The sequence below is a fragment of the Haemorhous mexicanus genome, chromosome 20, assembly GCF_027477595.1.
Source record: "Haemorhous mexicanus isolate bHaeMex1 chromosome 20, bHaeMex1.pri, whole genome shotgun sequence".
In the NCBI taxonomy this organism is placed as follows: Eukaryota; Metazoa; Chordata; class Aves; order Passeriformes; family Fringillidae; genus Haemorhous; species Haemorhous mexicanus.
In genome coordinates this window covers 10828788-10851485 of record NC_082360.1, presented here as the reverse complement: position 1 = coordinate 10851485, position 22698 = coordinate 10828788, and the positions used below count along the sequence as shown (strand labels likewise).

Sequence of the window (22698 nt, the reverse complement as noted above, 5' to 3'; positions counted from 1 at the left end):
CAGGAATTCTTTAAAATCAGGTGGAATTCTTTGAAATCAGGTGGAATTCTTTAAAATCAGGTGGAATTTTTAAAAACCAGGTGTAATTCTCTAAAACCAGGTGGAATTCTCTAAAATCAGTTGGAATTCTATAAAACCAGGTGGAATTCTATAAAACCAGGTGGAATTCTTTGAAATCAGGTGGAGGTTGAGTTGCCAGCTCCTGCTCAGCTGCTGCAGCTCCATGGAATTGAACTGAGGATTGAAATGAGGATTTGCTTTTGTGGGAGGAGGAGAAGAGAGGAGAGGGTGGGATGAGGATGAGGATGAGGATGAGGATGAGGATGAGGATGAGGATGAGGATGAGGATGAGGATGGGCTGGCTCCTAGGGGGTTAAGCCAGGATTAGTAATGAGCTGGATTTCCTCCCCAATCCCACCTGGATGCCCACAACCCCTCCGGTGCTGGTGCAAACTGGTGGAGAATCCCTGGAATCTGCCAATCCTGGAGCAATCCCGGCAGAGTGGTGATTCCTGGGGGGCCTGGAACTCAGCCTGCAGGGACAGAGCTCTGAGTGGCAGTGCTTAAACTCTTGGAGAAACCCAAACCTCCTTATGGCAAGATTGATTTCCCTCTAGGAACCCAGCAGCTCTTCCCAGAGCAGGATGAATTATGGATGAGACCTTGGCAGCTGGAGAAGCTTCCCTGGGCTGGGGGATTTTTGGGATCTCTGCTCTGGTTTCCTCCCTGCCCTTGGCTCCAGGCTCTGAGGAGCTGCCAGTGCTCAGGGGTGGGAATGCTGAGGTTATCCCAGGGACTGCTGCTTTCCCTGCTGTTTCCAAGGCAACTGGGAACTCTCAGGGCCACCAACACGCACAGGGTGCCCTTCCCACCTGCAGGAATGCTCACCTGAGCCCCTCCTTGGGGGCTGAAAAATCCCTCCAGTTTGGGTTGTGTCCTCTGAATCCCCCCACCCCTTGTTGGGAGGGGAACGAGGCCAGCAGGCTGGAAAAAAAAAAAAAAAAAAAAAAAAAAAAAAAAAAAAAAATCACAAAAATGGGGATTTTTAAACCCCAAAAATGAGTGGCTTAAACCCCAAAAGTGGGGATTTTAAACCCCAAAAATGGGGGATTTTAAACCCCAAAAAAGGGAATTTTAAACCCCAAAAAAGGGAATTTTAAACCCCAAAAATGGGGATTTTAAACCTAACCCTTCCCTTTCCCTTCCCTTCCCATCCCATGAAATCCTTCCTTCTCTTCTTTTAGTATAGTTTAAATATATAATTTTCTTTTCATACAATATATACCATAAAATAATAAATCAGCCTTCTGAAACCTGGAGTCAAGATTCTCATCTCTTTCCTCCTCCTGGCACCCCTGTGACCACCACCACACAGGGCTGCCCCTTACTGGTCCTTACTGGTTTTTCCCTGGTCCTTACTGGTTTTCCCCTGCCCCTTACTGGTCCTTACTGGTTTTTCCCTGCCCCTTACTGGTCCTTACTGGTTTTTCCCTGCCCCTTACTGGTCCTTACTGGTTTTTCCCTGGTCCTTACTGGTTTTTCCCTGCCCCTTCCTGGTCCTTACTGGTTTTCCCTGCTCTTTCAGAGGGCCTGGCAGTGGGAGTTGGCTTCGGGGCCATCGGGAAATCCCAGTCTGCCACATTCCAGAGTGCCAGGTAAGAGCTGATCCTGCTTTTTGTGTGTTCCTTTGCCTCTGGGAGCTTGGCTGTCCCACCCTGGCCCCTGCTGGGGGGTTGGGGGTCCATGGATTGATGGAACCTGCCTGGAAGCACAGAGGAGTGGAAGGAATTCCTGGTGCTGCTGGTGGCACAGTGGCTCTGTGGTTTTGCCTCTCTGGGATCACTGGGGAGAGGCAGCTGAGGGTCCCCGTGGGTGCTGCTGGCTCCCAGGAGGTGCCCCCAGGGATTCTGGGCTGCTCATCCTCCCCCTTCTCCTGTTGAACATCCCTGGGGATGCTCAGCCCAGCACTGGAGAAAGGGAGAAGGGCTGAGGGTGGGAGCTGGGGGTGGGCAAAGCAGGGGAGAGGAGGCAAACCTCAGCCTGGCAAATCCCTTTCCTTGGAGCTGGCAGCAGGAATGGTGGAGTCTCCCCCCTCCTCTTCCCAGTGCCCTGCCTGGTGTCTCCATGGCTCCCTGCAGCGTTCCTTCCTCTCCTCCTCCTCCTCCTCCTGCTGCTGTCCCAGCTGAGCTGGTTCCAGGCAGGATCCCTGGCACAGGGAAATGCTGGGATTTTCCCTAAAGCAGCATCCCTGAGGGCTGGGAAGCACCTGGTGGCTCTGTGTGCCATCCCTGCCAGGCAGGGCCACGGGGCTCTGGAACTGGTGCCAGGGCAGGCTCCTGCTCCTCCTGGCATCTTTGGTTCTGCCCTCTGGACATTCCCTCACCCCTTGCTGGGAGGGGAGCGAGGCCACCAGACTGCAAAAAAACCCCAAAAACGGGGATTTAAAACCCCAAAAACAGGGATTTAAAACCCCAAAAACGGGGATTTAAAACCCCCCAAAATGGGGATTTAAAACCCCCCAAAATGGGGATTTAAACCCCCCAAAAATGGGGATTTAAAACCCCCCAAAAATGGGGATTTAAAACCCCCAAAAACGGGGATTTAAAACCCAAAAAAATGGGGATTTTAACCCCCAAAAATGGGGATTTTAACCCCCAAAAACGGGGATTTTGGAACTGGTGGCAGAGAAGGGACTTGGGCATCCCTGAGTCCTGGCATTCCTGGCTCCCAAGAAAACCCTTCCGTGCTTCCCTGGCACTGCTGGGACCTGGGGGCATCATCCAGCTTCTCCAAACTCTGGGATTTGGGCACTGAGGATATTCCTGCTCCTCAAACTCTGGGATTTGGGCACTGAGGATGTTCCTGCTCCTCCAAACTCTGGGATTTGGGCACTGAGGATGTTCCTGCTCCTCCAAACTCTGGGATTTGGGCACTGAGGATGTTCCTGCTCCTCCAAACTCTGGGATTTGGGCACTGAGGATGTTCCTGCTCCTCAAACTCTGGGATTTGGGCACTGAGGATGTTCCTGCTCCTCCAAACTCTGGGATTTGGGCACTGAGGATGTTCCTGCTCCTCCAAACTCTGGGATTTGGGCGCTGAGGATGTTCCTGCTCCTCCCAGCAGGAGCTCAGCCCCTGGCAGAGCTGGAGCTGGGCTGGAGAAATGGGAGGAAGGGGAAATGAACCCGGAGGAACGGGAGGAAGGGCGGATGAAGCTGGAGCTGGGCTGGAGGAGCTGCCGAGGCTTTGCAGGAGCTGCTGGCACCTCTCGGTGGCCGCCCTGCAAACGGCAGCTCCTGCCAGGCTCTCCCTGGGCTCTGCTTTTCCCTGGAATTTGCAGCTGCTGTTCCGGCCCCTGAGGAGAACGGGATCGGTTTTGGGAAGGAATTCCTGCCTGTGAGGGTGGGGAGGCCCCCGGGGCCCTGCAGTGTCCCAGGCCAGGCTGGAGCAGCTTGGGAGGGGTCCCTGGCTTGACCTTTGGGGTCCCTTCCAACCCAAAGCATTCCGTGATTCCTGCTGAAGGATCTCTGGGGTCCCATGGCAGATTTTGGGTCCATCCAGGCTGATTTTGGGTCCAGGGGGTGTGAGCAGAGCAGGGGCAGCCCCACAATGATCCCAGCCAGGGGCACATCCCGGGATTTGCTGAATCCCCAGAAATGAGACTTTGGGAAGAAGGGAATCTCACATTGAACACACCTGGGGCTTTGATGTGCTGGATCAGATCAGCCATCCTGGGAATCCCTGGGATCTGGGAGGGTCCTGGGATTCCCATCCCGGCCAGGATCCCGGGATTCCTCATCCTGCCCATCATCCCAGCTCATCCAGAATCCCAGGATTCCCCATCCTGCCCAGAATCCCTGGATTCCCCATCCTGCCCAGAACCCCTGGATTCCTCATCCTGCCCATCATCCCAGCTCATCCAGAACCCCAGGATTCCCCATCCTGCCCAGAACCCCAGGATTCCCCATCCTGCCCAGAACCCCTGGATTCCTCATCCTGCCCATCATCCAGGATCCTGGGATTCGCATTCCTGGCCATCATCCCAGCTCATCCATGATCCCGGGATTCCCATCCCGCCCATCTCCCGGCCCTTCCCGGGATTCTCCTGCGCGTTTCTTTGCTGCCACCGGGTGTGCAGGCTCCGCTCCTGCGCCGGGATCCTCCGGGATCCTCCGGGAGCTGCAGCTGGATCCGAGCCCTGGCCGGGATTTTCGTACCTGGGGGGAGCCCACGGAGCGGCTGTGCCAGGGAACGGGAATGGGGATGGGAACGGGAATGGGGATGGGAACGGGAACGGCTCCCCAGTGCCAGAGGGCAGGGCTGGGTGGGATTTTGGGAAGGAATTGTTCCCTGTGAGGGGCGGGGATGGAATTCCCAGAGAAGCTGTGGCTGCCCCACCCCTGGAATGGGGTTTGGAGCAGCCGGGCGGTGGCAGGTGCCCCTCTCGGGGTGTTCGCCAGGGGGGATGAGCTGTCCCCATCCCCGGGCAGGAGCCGCCCCCGCTGCTCCCGCCCCGCTCCCTGCAGGGCTGGGAACGTTGGGAATTTCCACAGGACAGAGTGTGGGGACGGGAGAGGGGGCAGTGCCAGGGCGGTGCCGGGCAGGGCGGCAGTGCCCAGCAGGGGAGGTTCCCTCCGGGTGGGAATGGGGAAGGCAGGAGCTGCTCCTGGCCGCCTTCCAGGCAGGAAGGTGACGAGCAGGGCGGCCGTGGCTGGGAAAAGTGCTCTGGCTCCTCCTGAGCCGCGGGGAGGGATCCCGGGATCCTTCCCTCCCTCCCCGGGTGGCGGCTGGAACCAGGTGGGGCTGGAGCTGCTGCGAGCAGCACGGGCGGGACTGGGCAGGGGACACGCAGGGGACACAGGGGACAGGTAGGGGACACGGGGGACAGGCAAGGGATGGTGGGGACACACAGGGGAGACAGAGGATGGGCAGGGGACAGGCAAGGGACACAGGGGACAGGCAAGGGACACAGGGGACAGGCAAGGGAGACAGAGGATGGGCAGGGGACAGGCAGGGAACACAAAGGGGACAGGCAAGGGATGGTGGGGACACACAGGGGACACACATGGGACAGGCAGGGGACACACGGGGCACAGAGGACAGGCAGGGGACACAAAGGGGACACACAGGGGAGAAAGAGGATGGGCAGGGGACAGGCAGGGGACACAGGGGACAGGCAGGGAACACAAAGGGGACAGGCAAGGGATGGTGGGGACACACAGGGGACACACATGGGACACACAGAGGGCACAGAGGACAGGCAGGGGACAGGCAGGGGACACACAGGAGACAGGCAGGGGACATAAAGGGGACAGGCAGGGGATGGTGGGGACACACAGGGTATGGGCAGGGGACACAAAGGGGACCCACAGGAGACAGGCAGGGGATGGGCAGAGAACACATGGGACAGGCAGGGGACAGGCAGGGGATGAGCAGGGGATGGTGGGGACAGACAGGGAACACACAGGGGAGACACAGGGGATGGTGGGGACAGACAGGGAACACACAGGGGTTAGGCAGGGGATGGGCAGGGAACACACAGGGGACACACAGGGGACAGGCAGGGGATGGTGGGGACACAAAGGGGACACGCAGAGGACAGGCAGGGGATGGTGGGGACACACAGGGGACAGGCAGGGCAGTGTCCCCTGCTCCCCTTTGCCAGTGGCTGTGCCCAGGCTGGATGGAGCAGCAGAGGGACCAGGACCAGGCCAGGTCCCTGCAGCTGCCACAGCCCCGCGTGTCCCTCTCCCCGAGTCCCTCCCGTGGCTGTGGAGGATGGAGGCAGCCCCGGGGATCCCTGGGCTGATCCTGAGCCCTCATGCCCTGGGCTGGGTGCTGGGCAGGGCTGGCAGGGAGGGGATCCTACCTGGCACCTGCAGATCTCCCCTCCCGTGTGGGATCCCCTCTCCTGGCTGGGATCCCAGATCAGAGGGGAAGGGGGTCCCTGGACTCTCTCCTGCCCTTTTCCCATCAGCAGCTCTTCCTCTGGAGATCAGCACGAGGGAATAATTATCCCCTTCCCATCCCACCCCTGTGGGAGCAGAGTGTGATCCTGAGGGATAACTGGGATGCAGGAGCCTCCCAAATCCTGAATCTGCACCTCCCAAATCCTGAATCTGCACCTCCCAAATCCATGGGATTCTGGAACTGGTGGCAGGGAAGGCTCCTGGTCCTCTTGACATCCTGGTATCCCTGAGTCCTGGCATTCCTGCTCCTGAATCTGCCCCTCCCAAATCTGCCCTTCCCAAATCCCAAATCCGCCCCTCCCAAATCCCAAATCAGCATCTCCCAGATCCTGGATCCCCATCTCCCAAATCTGCCCCTCTAAACCCCAAATCTGCCCCTCCAAACCCCAAATCTGCCCCTCCAAACCCCAAATCTGCCCCTCCCACCCCCCAGGAGCTGTTTCTCCCTGCAGGATCTCATCCCTGTCCTGGAAGAAAGCACACAAAAGCCAAATCTGTTTCCTACAGAGCTTTGCTGCTTCCTGAGGATTTTTTCCTAAAAATTCTTTCAATTTCCAGTTGGAACAGGTTTGCTCCAGGGCTGATCCCGACTCTCCGTGGGTGCAGGGAAGGGGAAATTCTGTTTTGTTCTGGAGCAGAGTTACCTTGGGGTGCCCAGCTCAGCTCTGGGTTCCCATGGACCATCCACCCCCATCCTCAATTTCCATAAAATCTCTGTTGGGACAGAGGGGAAAGGAGCAGGAGCGAGCAGGGGAGTGATGGAAACAGAACTATCCCCCTGGATGGTGCTGGGGATGTTTCCTCCAGGCCAGCACAATGGTTTGCATTCATGCTGGGAATGCTGGCCTTGCTGGGAGCTGCTGTGCCCACGGATTGTTTCCTGTCCAGCTCTGGTGGAACAGACAGCAGAGGAGCCCTGGCCTGACAGGCAGACTTTGAGCAGGGCTTGGAAAATATTATTCCATGGGACAGCCTGTGCCTCCCACGCTGTGTCTCTCAGGCTGGGGAAAAAAAAAAGGAAAAAAAAAAGGAAAAAAAAAAGGAAAAAGAAAAGGAAAAAGAAAAGGTTTGGTTAATGTAGGGAGATTGAAACCAGGCAAAAATGCTCTGCTGTGTTTGCTGGGCATGAATGGAAATCACTGTGGCAGAGGACACCACAACGTGGGGCTGTCCCTCTCACACTCCCTGGGGAGGGGTCCAGAGAGAGCAAAGATCCTCAGCTGGGGCTGGATCCCCCTCTGGCACAGCCAGGAGCACCTCCAGGAAATCCCCCCCGGGCTGAGATCCCCACCTGCCCTGGGTCCAGGGAGGGAGCAGGGCAGAGCCCAGCCTGGGACGGACAGGGGAGGTGCTCATTAGACCCCTTTTAATTAGCTTGGCTGGGGGGATGCTCGTTAGGGAGCTGGGAGGTGCCTGCAGGGCTCTGGAGGGTGGGGTGGCCCTGGGGGTGCTGCCAGCCCAGCTCTGGGGGGCTTGGAGAGCCCAGAGTGGGGAGGGAGGCTCCAGAGCTCCAGCCTGAGAGGGGGAGGGAAATCCATCCCTGGGTTACCTCACACAGCCCTGGGTCTGGCATTAATCCCTGGTTTTATCTCACATCCCTGGTTTTATCTCACATCCCTGGTTTTGGATTAATCTCTGGTTTTATCACACATCCCTGGGTTTATCCTACATCCCTGATTTTGGATTAATCCCCGATTTTATCACACATCCCTGGGTTATCTCACATCCCTAGTTTTATCAGGGATAAATCCTCATTTTCAATCCCTGATTTTGGCATTAATCCCTGATTTTATCACACATCCTTGGGTTATCTCACATCCCTGGTTTTGGCATAAATTCTGGTTTTATCTCACATCCCTGATTTTATCACATATCCCTGGGTTACCTCACAGCCCTGGGTTTATCAGGGATAAATCCTCATTTTGAATCCCTGAATTTGGCATCAATCCCTGGTTTTATCTCACATCCCAGGTTTATCTCACACCCCTCTTTTTATCCCCCATCCCTGGTTTTGGCATTAATCCCTGTTTTCATCCCCATCCCTGGTTTTACCCCATCCCCATTTTTACCTCTATATTCAGCAGGGCTCTGATTCCCTGTGGGTTCTTTCCAGGAAGGAAAATGAGGTTTGTTAACTCCCCCACCCTCCTTCCCTTACTTTTATTTTCTAGGAATGGGGCCATGTGATCCAGGCAGTAAATCCCCAAAATCCACCTCAGCATTTCCCTTCCACTGAGATTTCAGGCACACCAAACGATTTCCAGTTGAAATGTGCTCCCAGTTTGAATTTCCAGACAAAAAGGAGAGGATTGATGGGAACTGGGAATTTTTAGATGTGCACCACAGTCCCAGCCCTGCTTTTAGACCACCCAGCTTCTGTGGGCATCTAATTTAAAAGAAAATAAATAAAATTTTAATAACCTTTACAAAGTCCTGCGTGTCCCTGCAGCTCCAGCCCTGCCCCAGATCAGTGCAGCCACCTCGTTAATTCCCATTTTATTTAGGGCTGGCCCACTCTGAATATGTAAAATTGAAATTATTGGCAGGCTGGTGCTGTTTAAAATAGAATTAACGAGGTCTCAGGTGAGGATTGTCTAAAGGGATTTCAGATAGGGGGGAAAGGGCTTAACTGGAACCTCCTGGTGCTGCCAGGGAGGGGTGTCCCTGGAAAAGGGAGGAATTCCTGTCAGGAATCAGCCCTGGCCAGGTGGGAGCTCTCCCCATCCCCACAGACTTTGCTTTTTAGGGTTGGTGCAGATCCCTTGTAGCAGTTTGGGGGCATTCCTTGGTCTTCAACCCGCTGGAAAAGGGAATAGTTGGGAATAGTTGGGAGTATTTGGGATGTCTCATGATGATCCCTTTCCTTTTTCCTCTGGAAAAGGGAATATCTGGAATCAATCCTCTCCTTTTGGTCTGGATATTCAAACTGGGAGCACATTTCCCATTGGAAATCATTTCATGTGCCATGAAATCTCAGTGGAAGGGAATGGTGGAAGGGGTGGATTTTGGGGATTTATTGCCTGGATCACACATTCCTTACAGAAAATAAAAGGGAAGGAAGGTGAGGGAGTTAACAAACCTGATTTTCCTTCCTGGAAAGAACCCACAGGGAATCAGAGCCCTGCTGAATAGAGAGGTAAAAACAGGGATGGGGGTAAAAACAGGGATGGGGGTAAAAAGGGGTGGGGTAAAAATAGGGATGGGGTAAAAAGGGGTGGATTTTAGGGATTTACTGCCTGGATCACAGGGCAATTCCTTACAGAAAATAGAAGGGGAGGAGGCTGAGGGAGTTAACAAACCTGATTTGCAGCTCCAGAGAGCTGGAGCCTGGCTGGATCCTGAGCTCCCAGGCCAAGTTCCTGCTCTTGGAGGAGGTGCTGAGGCTCCCGGAGCTTTTCCTGCTGCTCAGAGCACAGCAGAAGGAGCTCCTGAGTTGTGGCTCTGTGCTGCCCAGCCCAGGCAGAGCTGAACCTTCCCCCTGTGCCCGGGGCTGACTCAGAAACCAAACAGAGCCTGAGGCAGATCAGGAGCAGGGCTGGAAAAGGGCAGAGGAGTCTGCAGTGCCCAGACAGGGGATCAGGGAGTCTGGCTGGATTCCCTGCCCTGACAGGGACTGAGCTCCCCTCTGGTGGCACCCAGGTCACAGGGAGGTTTGGAGCTGGGCTGGGTGACAAGTGACAGGAGGAAATCACCTCGAGCTGCACCAGGGGAGGTTTAGGCTGGCCACTGGGAAAATTCCAGCCTGGAAAGGGTGTCCAGCCTGGCACAGCCGCCCAGGGCAGTGCTGGAGTCCCCGTCCCTGGGGGGGTTAACAGCTGATGGGTGCATGTGGCACCTGGGGACATCCATGGTGGCCTTGGCAGTGCTGGGGGAGCAGCTGGACCTGGTGACCTGCAGGGTCTTTTCCTTAAAACAATTCCAGGATTCTGCATTCCCGGGGTGGCTTTCTCCCCAAAATCCACCCTTGGGGGAGGGGAGGGATGAAGGCACCCAGGGGATGTTTGCCATGCTGGAGGAGCAGGGGAAGCAGCTGGGGCTCACCTGGTGAGGCCTTGAGAAGGCTGAGCTGGAGCAGAGGCTGGAGAGAGTTACAGAATAAATTTATTTATTCAGAGGATTAATTCCAAGGATCTCCTCCATGGATCCACCTTGGGCAGCACAGGAGCCCAGCCAGGGCTGCCCCCAAGATGAACCAAAATGGACCCAGGGTCACAACTTTTCACACTTTTATGAGTTTTAGTCCATTTCCATACTGGGGTTAATTCTGCAGTCACAGCTCCAGGTTCTGCAGTCCCATCCTCCCAGGCTGCTCTCCTCCATTCCCTGCTGGTTGCACTTTTTGGGCCTTTTCGTTGTTTGCACTTTTTGGGCTGGAGCTGCAGCGGTGTCCTTGGTCCTGGGGCTGGAAAAGGATTGCTCTGTGTGACCGAGCCGTGAGGAGAACTGCTGGCACTTGCTGTGAAGCTCAGAGTTACAAACCAATGCAGAGTCTGGGAAATAGAACAGCTCAAATTTAAGGCGTGATGAATATCAGAGCTAAAATTTCAGGCATTGGGGGTGGCCTGGGGGACATCTGGGTGACATTAGGGCTGGGTCTTCCCACACTGCTGGGGAGCAGAGGGAAGGAGCAGCTGGGTGGAACAGGGGAGAACAGGGGAGCAGAGGAAAGGAGAAGCTGAGTAGAACAGGGTCTAACAGAGGAGAACAGGGAGTGAGCAGCTGTGTGTTACACCCTGTGTGGAACAGGGTTTAACAGATGAGCAGCTCTGTGGAACAGGGTCTAACAGGGTTTAACAGGGAAAGAGCAGCTGGGTGGAACAGGGGAGCCAAGGAGAAAAGGGAAGGAACAGCTGTGTGGAACAGGGTTTTACAGAGGAGAACATGGAAGGAGCAGCTGTGTGTTACACCCTGTGTGGAACAGGGTCTAACAGGGGAGCAGAAAGAAGGAGCAGCTGTATGGAGCAGGGTTTGACAGATGAGCAGCTCTGTGGAACAGGGTCTAACAGGGAAAGAGCAGCTGGGGAGAGCAGGGGAGCCAAGGAGAAAAGGGAAGGAACAGCTGTGTGGAACAGGAGAGCAGGGAAGGAGAAGCTGAGTGGAGCAGGGTTTAACTGGGAAGCAGCTGGGTGGAACAGGGTTTAACTGGGGAGCAGAGGGAAGGGGCAGCTCTGTGGAGCAGGGTCTAACAGGGGAGAACAGGGAAGGAGAAGCTGTGTGGAACAGGAGAGCAGGGAAGGAGCAGCTGAGTGGAGCAGGGTCTAACAGGGGAGCAGAGGGAAGGAGAAGCTCTATGGAACAGGGGAGAACAGGGAAGGAGCAGCTGTGTAGAACAGGGTTTAACTGGCAAGCAGCTCTGTGGAACAGGGGAGAACAGGGAAGGAGCAGAGGGAAAGAGAAGCTGTGTGGAACAGAGTTTAACGGGAGCAGAGGGAAGGAGCAGCTGTGTGGAACAGGAGAGCAAGGAAGGAGAAGCTGAGAGGAACAGGGTCTAACGGGGAGCAGGGGGAAGGAGCAGAGAGAAAGAGAAGCTATGTAGAACAGGGTTTAACAGAGGAGCAGAGGGAAGGAGAAGCTGAGTGGAACAGGGGAAAACAGACGAGCAGCTCTGTGGAGCAGGGTCTAACAGGGGAGAACAGGGAAGGAGCAGAGGGAAAGAGAAGCTGTGTGGAACAGAGTTTAACAGGAGCAGAGGGAAGGAGAAGCTGAGTGGAACAGGGTTTAGCAGACGAGCAGTTCTGTGGAACAGGGTTTGACAGGTGAGAACAGGGAAGGAGCAAAGGGAAGGAGCAGCTGTGTGGAACAGGGGAGAACAGGGAAGGAGCAGCTGGGTGGAACAGGGTTTAAGAGAGGAGCAGCTGTGCAGAACAGGGTCTAACAGGTAGGGCAGGTCTGGGGAAAGGGCCCCGGGAGCTCCTTCCCACCTGCGAGCCCTGATCAAACACCTCGGCGGGCGGCCCGGGGGCAGCCGTGATGTAATCGCGGCAACCCCAGACAATCGGGCCTTTCAGGGCCCGATAACAATCCCAACAGTATGGAAGGGCTGCCATGCAAGAATACACATGCACATTCTCCACTGCGGGGAACTGAAAGCCCGAGTGAAAAGGGGCTTGTTAAGAATATGTAGCCTGCTTTCATAATCACTCCGTCAAAGAATGGGCCCTTGAAAACAAGGCTTTGGGCTTATAGAAGGCTTTCTGTGCCTTGACCTTGCAAATATGCAGAGATGCCAACTTTTTTTTTTTGCAAGTGAACTTGGAGTCTCGCAGCGTGGTGCCGGAGCAGTTGGCAGCAGAGGGGGGTGGGAGCTGCAGCCTGGGATGTTCCCGGGGGACACGGAGCTGTTCCGTGGGGAACCCCAGCAGCAGGGCATGGATTCACCTTTTCTTCCCAAAACCTGGGCTCTGCTGCGTGGCAGGAGGAGCCGAGGCCAGGACAGAGCTCACCTGTGGGTGCTGGGGGTTCTGTGCCCGGTTTGGGACAGCTCTGGGGGACGTGGCTGTCCCGTGGCTGTCACCACCCTGCTTTTACAGACAGGGAAGTTGAGGCAGAGCTGGGAAAGGGAACACAGCCAGTGTGTGTTGGGTCCTTGATGCTTCCGAGGACACCGAGGCTGTTGTAGCCACGTGGAGGAGTCACCCAGGTGACATTTGTGTGCTGGTGACAGAGCCTGGGGACACTCTGGCACATCCCCAGGCAGAGTCAGGTGGGATTTTCCCTGGATGTGCTTCTGTGGGACCAGCTGAGGTTTGTAGGTTGGGGATGAGCTGCAGGTTGTCCAGCTGGACACAGCTGCCCCATGCACAGAATCCCAGGATCACCGAGGCTGGAAAAGCTCTCCAGGATCACCAAGGCCAACCTGTGCCTGATCCCCACCCTGTCACCAGCCCGGAGCGCCGAGTGCCACATCCTCGGGCACCCCCAGGGGTGGCAAAAATCCGACCCGACGGGATCTGAGTCCCCCCTCTCCCTACCCTCACCCCACCCTTCCTCTCCTCTCTTTGGGCCCCCAACCCTTCACCCCACGGATTCTCGTGCTGGCTCACGGCCGTGTCCCTGTCCCCCGTGTCCCCCGTGTCCCTGTGCCACCCGAGGCCGGGCCGTGTCCCTGTGCCCGTGTTTTTAACAATGTATTCCCTTGCAGCCGGGGGAAGCCTTCCAAGAATCCCCACCTATTTCCGTCAAAAGGCGCCTTTGTTCCCCTCGGACACAATGCGGCTTTGATTGCTCCTGCTCGCCCCGGGCTGCGGGGGAAGGTGTGAGCTGGGCCGGCCCGCGGGGACCGGAGTGTCCCTTGGGATGGGATATCCCTCGGGATGGGAGTGTCCCTTGGGGCAGGAATATCCCTAGGGAGAGAGTATTCCTCAGGATGGGAGTGTCCCCTGGGATGGGAGTGTCCCTTGGGATGGAGAATCCCTTAGGATGGGAATATTCCTTGGGATGGAGAATCCCTTGGGACAGGATATTCCTTGGGATGGAGTATCCCTGGGATGGAGCATCCCTTGGGACAGGATATTCCTTGGGATGGGGTGTCCCTTGGGATGGGTGTCCCTTGGGATGAAGAATCCCTTGGGAGAGGATGTCCCTTGGGACAGAACTATCCCTTTGGGATCGGCTATCCTTTGGGATGGAGTATCCCTTTGGACAGGATATCCCTGGGATGGAGCATCCCTTGGGACAGGATATCCCTGGGATGGAGCATCCCTTGGGACAGGCTATCCCCTGGGATGGAGCATCCCCTGGGATAGGACATCCCTTGGGACAGGATATCCCCTGGGATGGAGCATCCCCTGGGATAGGACATCCCTTGGGACAGGATATCCCTTGGGATGGAGCATCCCCTGGGATAGGATATCCCTTGGGACAGGATATCCCTCGGGATGGGGTATCCCTGGGATAGGACATCCCTTGGGACAGGATATCCCTCGGGATGGTTTACCTGCAGCGCTGGAGGTGAATCCCCTTTCTTTCTCCTGGCCAGAGCAGGGGTGGCCCCCTCGGGGAGGTGCCCAGGGAAGGTCTCGGGAATGTTCAGGTGTTCCCAGGCTGGCACGGAGCTCTCCTGGTGCCAGTGGGATCCGTGTCCCTGGGAAGGGCCTGGGATGTCCCTGGGGGGAAGGAACGTGTGGTCCCTGGGGAATGGGGCCTGCTGAGCAGATCCCTGTGGGATCAGGGAGGCACTGGGGCCAGGAGAGGTCGGGGGACGTTCCCAGCAGGGCCCTCCTGCCCCAGGGAGCTCCAGCAGTGGCCTCGCCCTGTCCGTGGTCTGTCTGCTCTGTCTGTCCCACACTGAGGCTGCACTGGAGCAGCACCACGGGAACACCACGGGAACACCACGGGAACACCCACATTTCCTGGGAAAAGGGATAAAATCCTGCCCTGGGCTGGGCACTCATTGCAGCCCCAGCTGGGATGGGTTTTGGGAAACCCAGATGGATTGTCCTGGGGTCATTCCTGGTTTTGGGGAGTTTTTGGTTTTGGGAAACCCAGATGGATTGTCCTGGGGCTGTTCTTGGTTTTGTGAAGCCTGGCTGGATTGTCCTGAGGCTGTTCCCGGTTTTGGGGAGCCCACACAGATTGTCCTAGGGTATTCCTGGTTTTGTGAAGCCTGGCTGGATTGTCCTGGGGTATTCCTGGTTTTGGGAAGCCCACACAGATTGTCCTGGGGGGTGTGTGGGAAGGAGAGCAGGAAGAGAGCAGGGACAACCCCCTGATGGGTTCCTCCTGGATCAGCCCCCAGCTCCATCCCTTCCTCCTGCCCCCGGGGGTCAGCGTGGGGGTCCCTATTCCCGGTGGGATCGGGGTGGGGGGAGCCGCCCGCCCTTCCCACACAGACCCCTCCATTCACAGCTCCCTCCCTGTTAATTTGTTGTGGCCAGGAGCAGCAATAGCTGCTTTGTGCTGAGCGAGGGAAGGAGGAAAAAAAACCCCAGAGCCCAGACAGCGGCTCCAGTGTTTTCCAGCAGGGATGGTTTTCCCCCTCCGTGCTCCCTCTCTTTGCCTGGAATAATGTTTGTGATTGTAATGGCCTGTCCTGCTCAGGGAAGCCCAGAGCTCTCCCCCTCCCCTCCCCTCCTCTGTAAACCCTGGGAGAAGTTTAAACAACCCAGAGAGGTTTTTCTCACCGGGCTTATTTTACTCAGAGGAAACGAGGGGGTGAAAAAAGGGAGCTGGAGCTGTTGGCAGAGCAGGAACTGAGCTGGGAGAGGCTCTGGGATCTCTCTGGGATCGCTCAGAGCCCGACCCCTCCCTGCTGGAGCCCCCTGGGGTGGACCCACTCTCGATGTGCCCCAGTGCCACCAACACAGCGCAGCAAAGCTGGGTGGGACAGGGATGTGTGGGGAGGGAGCCCACGGCACAAACACCAGCCCTGCTTGGTGCCTGAAACGCTCCCCCAAAATCCCAAACCCCAAACGTTCCCCCAAAATCCCAAACCCCAAATGTTCCTCCAAACCCCAAACGTTCCCCAAAATCCCAAACCCCAAACATTCCCCCCAAACCCCAAACGTTCCCCAAAATCCCCAACCCCAAACGTTTCCCCAAAATCCCCAACCCAAATGTTTCCCCAAAATCCCCAACCCCAAACGTTCCCCAAAATCCCAAACCCCAAACGTTCCCCAAAATCCCAAACCCCAAACGTTCCCCCAAAATCCCAAATCCCAGACGTTCCCCCAAAATCCCCAACCCCACAATCCCCAACCCCAAACGTTCCCCAAAATCCCAAATCCCAGATGTTCCCCAAAATCCCAAACCCCAAACATTCCCCACAATCCCCAACCCCAAACGTTCCCCAAAATCCCAAACATTCCCCCAAAATCCCAAACCCCACAATCCCCAACCCCAAACGTTCCCCCACAATCCCCAACCCCTGCAGAGCTGCAAGGGTGGGGGGTGGCTGTGCCAGCCATGCTCAGCTCCAGCAGGGATCCAGCAGGAGCTGCTCAGGGAATTCTCCCCTGGGAGGACAAAATCCTTCCCCGGCAGGGTGGGCAGGCCCTGGGATGGAATTCCCGGAGCAGCTGGGGCTGCCCTGGATCCCTGGTAGTGCCCAAGGCCAGGCTGGGCAGGGCTGGGAGCAGCTGGGACAGTGGGAGGTGTCCCTGCCATGGCAGGGGTGGGATGGGATGAGTCTGAAATCCCTTCCCAGCCAAAGCATTCCAGGATTCTGGAGTTCCATGGCTGATGACAGCCCCGCTCTGCCCTGCCCTGAGGGTGACCCTGGAAGTTCCATGGGATGCAAGAGGGGGAGAAGAGGGGAAGCAAAGCCCTGTGGCTGTTGGGGTCCCTCTGGCAAAGCCCCCCAGGAGGGAGGAACCTCAGCCCCCCTCGAACCTGGGCTGCTCCAGGTGCCAGCACTGGGAATGCTGCAGCTCCCGGGAATCCTGGGGCTGGAATCCCTCCAGGGGCCTCCCAGGACACGTCTCTTCTCCTCCCTCTGCTCCATGGGCTGGTGCTGGAGCTGATGGAAGCTCTGGAGCTGTTGGGGGATGGAATTTGCTGGGATCCTGTTAAATTTGGGCCCTGGGGCTGGGAGCTCTTCCACTGAATCCTTAATCGTGTCCCTTTTTCCCAGCAGCCTATCCCAGGCTGAGCTTAGCCCCTGACATAAACAAATGGATCTATTTGTGCTTTTTTTTAGGAACTTAGCCATCGGGATTGGGATCCAGAACTTCCCAGAGGGCCTGGCTGTCAGCCTGCCCCTGCGTGGTGCTGGATTTTCCCCGTGGAAAGCCTTCTGGTGAGCTCTCCCTCTGCTCCAGGGAAAGGAGCCTCCAGCAGCCCCTCCTGCCTCTGATCCCCCACATCCGTGTGCAGCTCCATCACGGAGCAGGGATTGCAGGGATTGCTCTGGATCTGCTGCATTCCCTCTGCTGCTGGGAGTGCTGCAGCTCTCCAGCACTGTCCTGCCCCTTCCACACCCTCCAAGCGCAGATCCCAGCCCCTGGATCCCAAGGGATGCAGCCCTGATCCCAACCATCACCACATCCCAGGGCTGAATCCCTGATCCCAACCATCACCACATCCCAGGGGAGGAATCCCTGATCCCAACCATCACCACATCCCAGAGGAGGAATCCCTGATCCCAACCATCACCACATCCCAGGGCTGAATCCCTGATCCCAACCATCACCACATCCCAGGGGAGGAATCCCTGATCCCAACCATCACCACATCCCAGGGCTGAATCCCTGATCCCAACCATCACCACATCCCAGGGCTGAATCCCTGATCCCAACCATCACCACATCCCAGGGCTGAATCCCTGATCCCAACCATCACCACATCCCAGGGCTGAATCCCTGATCCCAACCATCACCACATCCCAGGGCTGAATCCCTGATCCCAACCATCACCACATCCCAGGGCTGAATCCCTGATCCCAGCCATCACCACATCCCAGGGCTGAATCCCTGATCCCAACCATCACCACATCCCAGGGCTGAATCCCTGATCCCAACCATCACCACATCCCAGGGCTGAATCCCTGATCCCAACCATCACCACATCCCAGGGCTGAATCCCTGATCCCAGCCATCACCACATCCCAGGGGAGGAATCCCTGATCCCAGCCATCACCACATCCCAGGGCTGAATCCCTGATCCCAGCCATCACCACATCCCATTTCAGTGCCTGTGCTGAGCTCCCAGATCCTGCACTGCCATTATTATTATTATTATTATTATTATTATTATTATTATTATTATTATTATTATTATTATTATTATTATATTTTTATGTCACTTCATTTTTCTTTCCCTCCAGGCTGGATTTCAACCCCCCTTCTATTTTTCCCCCTTTTCCCTGAGGTGCAAAAGCCAAGGGCACAAGCCCTGGGAGCAGGAGCGGCGTTCCGGCCCCTGCCCTGCTCTGGGTGATGGATGGAGGGCAGGGGAGGCTCCCAAACTGCTCCAAAGTTTTGTTTTCCTTTCCTCCCACCCACCTCCTGAAGTGCTGGGACTTGCAGCAGGATTGCTGCTGCTGGGAAGGGATTTCCCCTGATCCAGAGAGATGGGAACAATCCTAGAGGGAAAGAAAAGGAGTGGGCAGAAGGTGGAGTCCTGGAGGAGTGGGCCAGGTGTCCCCTTTGGGACCGAGCTGTGCTGACTGGGAGCGTTCCCTCTGCCTGGGAGCTGGATCCCCAAACCCCACAGAGCTGCTGGGGGCAGGAGTTCGATCCTGCCTGGAAAACTCAGCTGGGAAATTGTCACAATTGTTATGCCAAGCCCTTTCCTGGTCCCATAATCCAGGTGCCTTGGCCAGGCGTGGCCGGTGTCTGACTCCTGCAGGGCACTGGAGAGGGCACAGCGGGGATGGGGCAGCGTGAGCCCTGTGGTCCCTTTGGGATGGCTGGGCCAGCCCTGCTCCAGCTCTCCAGGGAAGTTCTGGCTGTTTCTCTGGCAGGTATGGGCAGCTGAGTGGGATGGTGGAGCCCCTGGCCGGGGTCCTGGGCGCCTTTGCCGTGGTGCTGGCGGAGCCGCTCCTGCCCTACGCGCTGGGATTCGCCGCCGGAGCCATGGTCTACGTGGTGATGGACGACATCATTCCCGAGGCACAGACCAGGTGAGACCCCCCTCACCTGTGGGGGGATCCCAGCTACCCCTGGGAACAAGGAGTGCCCATGGGAAGGGGGAGTTTAGGAGTAGAGGGGATATAAACACCAAACCTGGGAAGTGGAGATGGGCTCTGCTCCTTGGCTGGATGCAGGGGCTGGGAATCCTCCAGGGAGCAAACTGAAAAGGGGGAAGTTATCCCATGCCTGGAGATGGGGTTTGGGATCCTGGGGATTTAGGATGCAGCCAAGGGACTGCTGTGCTCCCTGCCCATGCCAGGGAATGGGGGGGTCCCAGCTACCCCTGGGAACAAGGAGTGTCCATGGGAAGGGGGAGTTTAGGAGCAGAGGGGATATAAACACAACCTGGGAAGTGGAGATGGGCTCTGCTCCTTGGCTGAAGTAGGGGCTGGGAATCCTCCAGGGAGCAAACTGAAAAGGGGGAAGTTATCCCATGGCTGGAGATGGGGTTTGGGATCCTGGGGGTTCAGGATGCAGCCAAGGGACTGCTGTGCTCCCTGCCCTTGCCAGGGAATGGCCCCCGTGGGCAGGGGGGCTCGGCAGCGTCGGGGCTGGGATGGGCCACGAGCAGCATTCCCTGCTCCAGCATTCCCCTCTCCCCTCTCCCTGCAGTGGCAACGGGAAGTTGGCATCCTGGACCTCCATCCTGGGCTTTGTGGTGATGATGTCCCTGGACGTGGGGCTGGGGTAGGGCAGAGCTGTGTTCCCAGGAGGACACAGCAGAGCCCCGCCCGCGGGATCGGGAGCCGGACACGCCTTGGCCCGGGACTGGATCTGTACATAGATTTTTGGGATCTGGTTTGGTGTTGATTTCCTCTGATTTTGTACCTCCCCCTCCCCTCTGAGTTCCTGGCGATGGTTTCCAAGCACAAATATGGGTTGGTCCTCCCAGATCCTGGCTTGGTTTTCCTCTTGGAAGGGGCGTTGGATGATGCTGGGCTGGTTTCTCCAAGGAAAGGCATTTGGGATTTTGATCCTCTCTGTTCTGTCAGAGGTTGGGAATTCCCTGTCCCGTGTGGAGGCTGGTCTGGGGTCTGGAAAAGGAGTAAGCTCCTTATGGAGTGTGGAATTGCACCCTTTTTTGGGAAGGTTGAAGGCATTAGGACTGTGATGAGTCTTCCACATCCTGCTGCTCCTCAGGAACGCTGCAGGGAATTGGTTTGGGTGCATGGAGATAGTCCTGGCAAATAAAAATGAATTTTCTTGGGATCTCTGCAAGAGGGAAATGTCATTTTTTCCAAATGTGTCTCAGAGGGGCACTGCTGCAATGTGCTGTGTCCAGTGCTCCGGGGTTTTCTCTGGGAAAAACCCCAGGAAAGGAGGATTTGAGTGTTCTCCATGCAATTCCATGGAAATGGAGCTGCCTGGGCTTCCAAGGGATTCTGGATTTCAGCTGCTGCTTCCAGCAATCAGAACTCCCTGAAGGGCCAAGCCAGGGCTCTCCTGCTCACCTGCAGGAAGGGCAGGAGCTGAGCCAGCACCGGAGCATCCCGGGATGAATGGATGGATAATTGAATCCCTCAGGATGAATTAATTATCCCACCTGGAGAGCCACAACCATGCAAGAACATTCCTGCCTCTTCTCCTGATGCTTCCCAAGCTTTTCTTGTGGAATGGCTCTTCCTGAGCAGGCTGAGGAGTGAATCCTGCCCGTGCCCAGGGAGAAGGGAACTGCCAGGCTAGGAGGGTGCTGCAAATCCCAGCTCCCCCTCGCTCTGATCTCCAGCACAAAGGGCTTCCCTAAACCCTCCTGTGGAACACCTGGATCACCTGGCTGCCTCCTGCTGCTCAGTCCCTCTGGAAGTGGGGCTGGGATGTCCCAGACCCCCCTTCGCTCCCACCGGAGCCAGAGGGAACAGGCTGGAATAAACTGAGCTCTCCATTTTGTTCAGTCCTTGTGTTTTGGATGGATTCCCTTTGGGTGTCCCTCTGGATGATCCAAAGCTCCTGTCTGACGATGGATTTGACCTTTGAACTGTGATTGCTTTCAATAAATGGGAAATGGAGTTTGCACGGAGTTGTTTCCATGCCGTAAATCCACGGATTTGCTCCTCCTCCCTCCACTCTGCTGGGTTCCCTTCCTCCAGCCTCACTGGTCCTGGCTTTCCAAGGTCCTGCTCTTGGCTGGGAAGGCTTCCTTGGGCCTGCTAAAGATTCCTTGGGGCTGGGTGGCTTCCTGGGTCTGGGGAAAGGAGGGAAAAGCCAAGGAGAGGCAGTTTCACCCGGGCTGTGCATCCCTGGGAACTGCAGGGCTGAGCTGGGTCCCTCCAGGCCCGGGGGAAATTTGGGAATTCAGCCTTTAGCAGGATCAGCAGGGGGTGGCAGGCCCTCCTTCTGGCAAGGTGACAGCTGTCCCTGCAAGCCAGGGCAGGAGAGGGAAGGGATCTGCCCCAGCTGGGAATCAGAGCCCTTCCAGTGTCCCATTCCCAGGGCTGGAGCATCTCCCACTGCTCTCCCTAATCCCACCACACTGCAGGCTCTGGAAAGCTCTGAGCTCTCTGTTTCCAGCTTAAAAACCTTCACATCCTCTGGGATGGCCATGGCTTCGGGTTCTCCAGCCTGTCAGGGATGTTTCCTGGTTTAATTCCTGGCGTGTGGTGCCAGCTGGTACAAAAAAAAACCCTGAGAGAGCTGGAGGCAGCCTTGTAATCAGATTTCTGGGAGATAATGCCACATAAAGCGTTGAATCCTGCCTGGATGCAGCCAGGCCAGATGGGGATGGTGCCCTGGGAAGGAGCAGGCAGGCAGGGAGGCAGAAATCCCAGAGGAAAATCCCTTTTTTCTGTTTGTCCCCTGGAGGGGGTGAAGTGATCTCCCCATTCCTTGGTGTGAGGGGAGGCTGCCACGGGGCCAGGCCTGAAATTATCCCTGTGGACAAGATTTCTCCCTCCCCCCACTAATTTTTCAGTAAAACCTTTAGATTCCTGAGTTTGGTCTTAAAATCATAATAAATTTTAGCAGTGGTTGGAGGGAAACTTAAACTGTGACCCCTCTCCAGTTAAAACCTCAAACCCCCCAAATAAATCTCTTTTTCTTTTTTCTTTTTTTTCTTTTTTTCTTTTTTTTCTTTTTTTTCTTTCTCTTCTTTCTCCCTTCCCTTCCCTTCCCTTCCCTTCCCTTCCCTTCCCTTCCCTTCCCTTCCCTTCCCTTCCCTTCCCTTCCCTTCCCTTCCCTTCCCTTCCCTTCCCTTCCCTTCCCTTCCCTTCCCTTCCCTTCCCTTCCCTTCCCTTCCCTTCCCTTCCCTTCCCTTCCCTTCCCTTCCCTTCCCTTCCCTTCCCTTCCCTTCCCTTCCCTTCCCTTCCCTTCCCTTCCCTTCCCTTCCCTTCCCTTCCCTTCCCTTCCCTTCCCTTCCCTTCCCTTCCCTTCCCTTCCCTTCCCTTCCCTTCCCTTCCCTTCCCTTCCCTTCCCTTCCCTTCCCTTCCCTTCCCTTCCCTTCCCTTCCCTTCCCTTCCCTTCCCTTCCCTTCCCTTCCCTTCCCTTCCCTTCCCTTCCCTTCCCTTCCCTTCCCTCTTTATTTTTCTTTTTCCTTTTTCTCTTTTCCCACCCCAACCCCCCAGCCTGTATTTGTGGCCTCTTTGCTGCTGTTTTTTAGATGTTTTGGGGTTTTCCAAGCCCTGCTGATGAACGGGGTGACCCAAGAATGGGAAAATCACGGGAAATCCCCCAATTCCTCCCAGCCCCGGGGGTGGCTGTGCTTGGCACTGGAGGTGCTTTGCTGCTGCCCGTGCAGGAGCTGCTGCTCCCAGGGCTTGGCCAAGCACCGTGCCTGTGGAAAAGCCCAGGAATGCAGGGCTGGGTGGATTTTCCTGCTTTTATTCTGGGGTTTTTTTGTGTTTCAAAAAAACCATGGAGGCGCTGCCTGGGACCGGCACCATCGGTGGCTGCTGAGGAATCCCCAGGGAGGCTCCTCTGGAGCCAGGAGGGATCAGCTGGGCTTGGCCTGAAATCAGTCCCAGGTGGAGGATGGAGGCTGCTGATAGCTGGGAGCAGGGCCTGTGTTCATCCAGGGATTCATGGGTATGAAATGGACAGCTCTGGTCTTTTCCTTCTCCTTCTCCTTCTCCTTCTCCTTCTCCTTCTCCTTCTCCTTCTCCTTCTCCTTCTCCTTCTTCTCCTTCTCCTTCTCCTTCTCCTTCTCCTTCTCCTTCTCCTTCTCCTTCT

At 56.3% G+C, this 22698-nt stretch overlaps 1 protein-coding gene across 2 annotated transcripts in view; it reads left to right on the top strand.

Annotated features, from left to right (window-relative positions):
• SLC39A11 (solute carrier family 39 member 11) overlaps window positions 1-20550 on the top strand; it is a 73162-nt gene extending 52612 nt beyond the window's left edge. For both annotated transcript variants that reach the window (XM_059864249.1, XM_059864248.1), the window contains exons 7-10: window positions 1586-1655; window positions 16605-16703; window positions 18369-18527; window positions 19150-20550. In XM_059864249.1, coding sequence (XP_059720232.1) covers window positions 1586-1655; window positions 16605-16703; window positions 18369-18527; window positions 19150-19228 — 407 coding nt within the window. In that variant the 3' untranslated portion in view covers window positions 19229-20550. The remainder of the gene's footprint in view (window positions 1-1585; window positions 1656-16604; window positions 16704-18368; window positions 18528-19149) is intronic.
• The last annotated feature ends 2148 nt before the right edge of the window (window positions 20551-22698 follow it).